This window comes from Misgurnus anguillicaudatus, chromosome 22 (genome assembly GCF_027580225.2).
Source record: "Misgurnus anguillicaudatus chromosome 22, ASM2758022v2, whole genome shotgun sequence".
Classification (NCBI taxonomy): Eukaryota; Metazoa; Chordata; class Actinopteri; order Cypriniformes; family Cobitidae; genus Misgurnus; species Misgurnus anguillicaudatus.
Window position 1 is genome coordinate 10038359 of NC_073358.2, and position 7744 is coordinate 10046102.

General features: G+C 36.8%; 1 protein-coding gene across 1 annotated transcript; it reads left to right on the forward strand.

The window, feature by feature from the left end:
• The first annotated feature begins 307 nt into the window (after positions 1-307).
• spag7 (sperm associated antigen 7) lies at positions 308-7002 on the forward strand. Its single transcript, XM_055200825.2, has 7 exons — positions 308-463; positions 1271-1338; positions 1579-1667; positions 5808-5892; positions 6006-6095; positions 6195-6351; positions 6440-7002. Exons 1-7 carry the CDS (start codon positions 379-381, stop codon positions 6556-6558), a joined length of 693 nt encoding a protein of 230 aa, XP_055056800.1. The 5' UTR covers positions 308-378; the 3' UTR covers positions 6559-7002.
• Positions 7003-7744: the final 742 nt, after the last annotated feature.

Consider the following 7744-nt stretch of genomic DNA (forward strand, 5'->3'; position numbering starts at 1 on the left):
TATGGGTAATATTTCCTGATATGCAGGTTTGTGGAGTTTTTGTTATTCTGAGCACAAAAGTGAGCCGAGATGTACATAGTTAAAATGACTTCAAGGTAAAAGTGTTGTTATTAATATTTTATAAAACAAACACCTTCATACAGGCTTGCCTACTTATATTCTGTGGCTCTAAACATGATCATTGTCACTTATTTTTTGTTTCGTTATTATTAATACGTCCTCTGACAGTCTGAGAATTAAACGCGGTCAATAAATAATGTTTTATAGTGAATATGTCCATGGGACGTCGTGATGACGTCATTTTGGTGGCGGTCTGACGACATTTCCCACAATGCAATTTGAGGAGTGAATTTCCGGTGAGGTTCAGTCAGTCCAAAGATGGCGGACCTCCTGGGCTCGATCTTGAGCTCGATGGAAAAACCACCAACCGTTCACAACCAGGAAAGCAGGCGGAAAGCCAAAGGTAGATAAATCCTAACTTTAAAACCAACAAATACAACGCATTGCGGTTTTGAATGTGAATTCGGGCAGGCGCGTAGATGTTTAAGTGAAACGTGACGATTATCCGAGCGCCCCCTGCGGCACAAAATGTGTAATGAAAACAACCAATCACCACACGAGAAGTAATAAATGCGTGCATGCATATTCGTAATTTAGCTGATTTTTTTTTTTTAGTAAAAGAACATAAGAAACAGAGCATAGCATTATACAGTTTTATACAAAACAAAGTATGGTGTTAATTGGACATCGGGCAATTTAATTTAATAATAAATAAATTATTTAATAATCGTAATTTAGCTGATCATTTGCTGTTAAAAACCCCCATGACGTCACAGCTGGTTTGTTGATTTGTCTTTTATACAGCTAAAGGCGCAATGAATATTATTTTATAATAAAAACTTCAAAATAAGTATTAACCCCAAATTTAAATATTCAGCAACAAATGTAGTGCTGCAATAAAATAAGCTTATTATAAAGAATACAATTCTGAATACAATATGATGATTTTTCTTCTTCTTTCAATCAATATATTTTATTCCCATACCTTTCCATACCTTTATATGCGATACATCAGCTATATGTCACACTCTTCAAACTGCATTGCTGCTGCTAGGACTGTCTGTTATCCACACAAAATGTTCACTCATTGAGTGAAATGATGTGACCCGTGTCAATAATGTGACAATAAATTGAAAACTTAAGATTAATAACATGTTGTGGCTGTTAGGAATGGATAGTGTTCACTCTTGACTTACCTTTTATAATACAGAACAAGCAGCCAGGCTGAAGAAGATGGAGGAGCATGAGAAGAGAAAAAAAGCAGAGTTTCGGAAAAAGGTTCGACTTTCTCTCCCTCCCACTTTGTTTTACAGTACAGAAGGGAGAATGTATCAATTTGGAGTAATGCTGTGTTGTTTCATTTATGTCTCTTCCTGAATATTCCCAATGTGTTTACATGTGATAATTGTAGAAAAGTTTATACTCTCGCTCTGAATTTAATTAAATCGGAAAGTAGTTTATTATAAGATAATTTGACATAGTAAGCTTTCATTTATGAAAAGAAGTATGCCTTTTTAGATGGAGAAGGAGGTGTCAGACTTCATTCAGGACAGCACAATGCAGAAGAAGAAGTATGACCCTATGGGCAAGATTGAGCGAAGCATACTGTAAGTTCAACGTCTATTACCGATCTCATTTTTTATTTTATTTAATTCAGTGTCCTCCAGAAAAATTGTTGTTAGAGTTAAAAATTGTTAGAGTTATAGTGTGTCCATAACACACGCTGTTTCTGCGTATCTGATGTTAATCTGGAGTACCTACAGAGTAGTTCCATCCTTTATAGGTCCGAATAGCAGGGCCGTGCACAGGGGGGTGGCCAGGTGGCTAGAGCAACTGCCCTTCTGCCCTAATCGGCTGAGGTGCCCCTCTCGCCAACCCCAGTCAAAGTGTTCTGTTACCGCTCGTCTAAAGATCCACTGTTTCTGGTAATCCACTTCGTGATTTCCCACCCGCTCCGCAGCATCTCCCACATTCTGTGTCCACTCTTTGAAGGGCGAAGACGACAGTTTGTTGTATTAACAGGTAGATTCATTACATTACCTCAGTTGTTGAGCTGCTCAATTAGTAATTTGGTAGTTTGAAGCCGAGAGAGGTCGTGTTCTATATTTATTTTTGCTTGATTGTATTTTCGTGATCACTACTTAATTTTCTCGTGATCTCGACATAACAAAAGTTGTATTCTTGTGATGTGATTAAAGCTTACGTGTACTCAATAGAACATAATTTTTAGACACCAAAAGCATATTTAGCTAAATTAGCATGGATGAACAAATTAGATTTTACTTAGATCAGGGATTTGCTCAAGATGAAACAGATTTGCCAATAATTGACCATTTGATAGCGCGGTGAATTTAGGGACCGTCTTTAAAGTAACCCCATATACGTTTCTACTTTAAACAGCATTAAAATGGAATAACTTAAATTCAACAAACAGTCACAAAACCAACTGTAAAGTGTTCGTGGTTGTCAACTATAATGCACACTTTTTTTTTAGATGTTTTATATTTATTCAAATAAACTGTTAAATACTATTGAAGATAGAAACGTGTACAGTGCACTTTAGAGATGGTCCCTAAATTCACGAACATCAAACTTTATTTATTTATTAAGTCTATCGGCGATTAGCTACGCGTGGTAACGGCGAAGACTTATGCATCAGCAGTCCACTTCAAAATAAATGAAATATTATGGACAGGAAATTACATTATGGCATTTGGATTATTATGTCTGGATAGAGAAAACAATTTTTGTTATCTCGAGATCATGAGAAAACAAGCAGCAAAAATAAAAATATGGATGACCTCTCTCTCGGCTTTCCTATGTTTTCGTACTTCTGTGGGTAATGATTTGCTCTCGGTCTTCTTAAAGTGCTAACAACTTAGAAAACATTTTTAGAATTACAGTGATTGTCTAATGTGTAATGTACCCGATGAGATCTAATATAAATAACACCACATTTGCTGTTGTTGGCACACTTTGTCGACGAAAAATAAAAAACAATGTTTTTAAAAAAAGAGTTGAAAGGGAGGCTTCAAAAGCTGTTTAAAATTGCAAACATGGATTCAAAGCTTCAGCATGTAAATCATATAGAATATTAAGAAGTTTTGTCACACTCTAAATCTTGTTATAAAGTCTATTTTCCATTATAATCACTTATATTATTTTATACTAATCTATAACACATCATATTGTTAAAACCATATAAATTGTGCCCCCTTTTTGGTTTGGGCCACTGCCCCTCAAAATGTCTGTGCACGGCCCTGCCGAATAGTATTTAGTTTCATCTGATTTATAGGCAGATTAGCTTTACCGATTCTTTCCAATAACGTATGAAAAAAATTGGAAGGAGGAGTAACGAACTGCAGGAGGAGTGAGTTTCGAGTCAACACTTTATACAACACTAACTGAATAACTTATGATTCACTACATGTTTGTGTTGTTTATATATATGCACTTACGCGCCTATTTCCAACAAAACACAAAAAGTCTTACTTACCGCATGCAACTCATGACCTGGTTGGGACTTTTCAATGAAATCCAGCATTAAACAAACACACACGCAAAACATCGATGCCACCCCGGATAAACAAACTATATCCATTGTTTCCATAATGCTGGCTTTCTTCTCCTTACATCCAAAAACACACTTCTTCTTTCGTGCCATTGTTGAGTCTTGATTCGAAACAAATATGGTTCTTGCTCTCCCGCTGATTGACGTGTGGGCGTGGTTTTCCGGGGAAAATGGCCATAAAGCTTATAGGGGTAAGCTATATGCTATGAAACTTCAGCTGGACCGTATTTGGAAAAAAACTTTCTGAAACTTGTCGAACCCTGGCGAAGTACATTCAGCACAGAAATACTGTAACACGTCTAACTGCTTTTTTTGACCTTTTGCATTTGTCTAACATGAGGAAACCAACTGTATTAATAAGTCAGAATGCATGAAATGCCATTGACCCCCCAAAAAAGTTGAAAATATGTGTGTTGTTTTCTCAATAAAAATCAAGGCTTTGAACCGGTTCAAGGAACGAAAACCAAAAACTTTTGATGTTTTGCAAGAACAGAAACGAAACCAGAAACTTTCAAAAATATATGTTTGGGAGCAGAATAGTTTATTTAAAATAATGGTAACCGGTTAATACCGGTATTTGTTTCGTTCTTCGACGAGATTTCTGTGCAATACTATGTGAAGTTCACTTCACAGCAAGTTGCCTACTCAAGTCCAAGTCTCTAATGCTCAATCATAAGAGGTAAATATTGTAGGCTACCAAGTATCTCAAGATCTTTTTTTTTTAATAGTAATTAGTGGTGTAACGGAATCCCAGTTAATCCGTGATCTGTACAGATTATGACCCACGGTTCGGCTCGCATGCGATTCACGGATTAATACGCAAATTTAAATAGGGTGAAAGTTGATCATTTGCACATGTTTCAAAGGCTTGCAAATGTTAACACTTAAGTGATTTTAAACAATTTAACCACAAAAAGGTGATAAAGTGAGCAATTTTCTGTACGCACAGACGCACATGCGGTTGAATGTGTCTGGTTTAACTCCAATCAAACGTGATTATCCCTTTGCCCTTCAAAGATCAGAACTCTTGATGTATAAACTTGAGAGAGAGTTGCGCTACTGTGTCGCATACTGTAGTCCATTAAAATACATTTGGCGAATAAAGCACTGAAAAACAACGTAATTTTCACTTTATGTGGAACGACTGTTTATGCTGCATCTTCTTCCCGAAGCGCCGTTTGGAATTCCCCCTCCGTCTGTGTGTGTGCTCGTGTTTAAGTGCACTCAACAAATGTAGGCATGTCAGAATTATAGTTATGCCGCTTACATAATGTAGCCTTTTTAATGTATGATGACAGGATAGAGACTTACAGAAAATTATGTAGACTAATAATTTAAGTTTAATGTCTTAATGATCAGCCTATTTATTTGTCTGTCCGACAGCTGCCGTGGAACGTTATTAACCGGTATTGAAACTTTATTTTTTTGTTCTAACCGGTTCAGGAACATAAATTTTAGGGTTGAACCGAAAACCGGAAGCGTTAAAATACTGTTTCTGTTCGGAACGAACCAATTGGGAAAAAATCTGGTTCAAAGCCCTGATAAAAATACTTTTGCAACAATACATGGTCCACGGTTTAATACATACCCTGATTTTTGCATGTTCTTCCTGTGTCAGCGTGGGTTTACTCCGGTTTCCTTCCACAGGCAAAAAACATGCAAGTTGGGTGAATTAGAGATACCAAATTGCCCCTCCCCGAATCAGTTTATAGATTAGCTGGTTCTCGCCATGAATATAGCCATAGATGCTTGAATGGCATAAAGAATAAATAAATAAAGACAGCCGTGCAACCTTGCATTGGTGTCTCTCTTCTCCGCTTACCATGGCAGTGTGTGAAATCTGGCACACGCATCGCAAGCACAGTTAGCCGTCTGTAGCCCATAGTGACTTGATATTGCGGGAAGGCACACACAAACAGATGCGCAAGGAATGATTAAACAGATGGATTTGGACACATAAACCAGAAAACCACAATTTATATGCATGTATTTGACTGTTGAGGTCGTACCAAACGGTTCAATATTATATTGATAATCGTGCCATCCCTAATGCACAGAGAAGTGGATGCAAGCTCTGTGTTGCTGCTAATAGTGCAAAATGACACACTTCACTTTTCCACTTATTCCTTTTTTATATTAATTGTACAATTCATGCTAACCTCTTCATCTGTCCTAGGCATGATGTGGCAGAGGTGGCTGGCTTGACATCTTTCTCATTTGGTGAGGAAGAAGAAAGCAGATACGTCATGCTGTTTAAAAAGGTAACGGGCTACTTCCTGCCAGAAGTAAACAAGTTTACTGTTTAAGCATGCTGTATTTTTCCTTTGTATTATTGATTTATTGGAAGTTTGATTGTGTGTGTCTGGTTATGAAGGAGTTTGCACCATTAGATGAGGAACTGGAGGCGTATCGTAAAGGCGAGGAGTGGAATCCACAGAAAGCCGAAGAGAGACGCAGGCTTAAGGTGAGAGTCTGATAAAAATCCTAATTTTTAAGAAAAAATGTCAGAGCGTATTGGTTCTGAGCTCTTCGATTATAATACTTTTTTTGGCTCTTTCCACAGGAGCAAGCTGCATTGGAGATGGAATCAGCCAGTCATGCTCAGAAAAGGCCTGCCTCACCCAATTCAAACTACAGAGACAAATACAGCCATCTGATTGGTACATCTGCCGCTAAAGACGCTGCACACACGCTTCAAGCGAACAGCACATACGGCTGTGGTGCGTATTTAACATCCGGTCTTCACTTCCACTCAGGCGTAAATTTGCCTTCACTTTTCATCTCATTTGTTTACTCTTATCCCTATAGTTCCTGTGGCCAATAAAAGGGACACCCGCTCCATCGAGGAAGCCATGAACGAAATCAGAGCCAAAAAACGGCTAAAGAAAGATGAAGAAGACGCAGCGGGCAGTAGCAGCAATGTGTGAATGAGGTGTGCGTGTGTGTCATAGAGACCACACTGTTGAAGATTAACTCGACAGTGTTTTACATGAACAAAACTTTACCTGGGGTGTCTGGTAAAGGTGAATAATTATGCACATAACTGTATAACTGTATACGTCCACTGTGTATAAGGCTTTTGACTCTATCCTTCATGTAGAGATTATTATTAGCATATATAGAAATTTAGGGTTTGCAGTTGTATGAATTCCCCTGTATTTTGGCCTGGTTTCTACTAGTTTTATGTTTAAATGCAATTCTTAATTAGAATGTTTTAGTTTTGTTGATATTGGCGTTGTTTTCTATTGTCAAGATATTTATTGTCTTCCCATAACTGTGGTAGTTATGATGTAACTCCATTGCTATTTTAATCCGTGTCTTGTGCATTTTAAATTGTGAAATTGTTTCAATAAACTAGCAGTTTCATTTAATCGATGTTTGTTTTAAATAAATTTGAAGACTATTGTGTGTTATGTGCGGGTGTTCACGAGTGTCGTTTTGCAGATTTGGGCTGTATCTGCTTATATAATATTTTGTTGTATTGTTTAATAGGTTTCCCTTAATTTGGGTCACAGTAATATCGGAAAACCATTGGGACGAAATAAAACCTGTGAAAATTGTTAATTTAAAATCTGAATTGACTTGAAGACTTAGAAAGTTCCCATCTTTTTGTATCCTTAAAGGGATAGTTCACCCAAAAATGAAAATTCTGTCATAATTTACTCATCCTCATGATGTTCTAAACCTGTATTCATTTCTTTTTTCTGATGAAAACAAAAGATATTTTGAGAAATGATGGTAAACACACAGCATAGTGTCCATTGACTTCCATAGTAGGAAAAATATTTTAGAAGTATTGTGATGAATTATGAAGAAAATATTTTGATAAATGATGGAAAGCGCACAGTTGACGGTACCCATTAAATTCCATCATATGTTTATAATAGTATTCCTACTATGGAAGTCAATGGACACTATTGTGTGTCTACCATTCAATGGACACTATATGCTGTGTGTTTACCATTATTTCTTAAAATATCATCTTTTGTGTTCATCAGAAAAAAGAGATTTATACAGGTTTTAAAACAACATGTGGATGAGTAAATGATGACAGAATTTTTATTTTTGGGTAAACTATCTCTTTAACCTTTATCAATTTTATTGTGTGTTAAC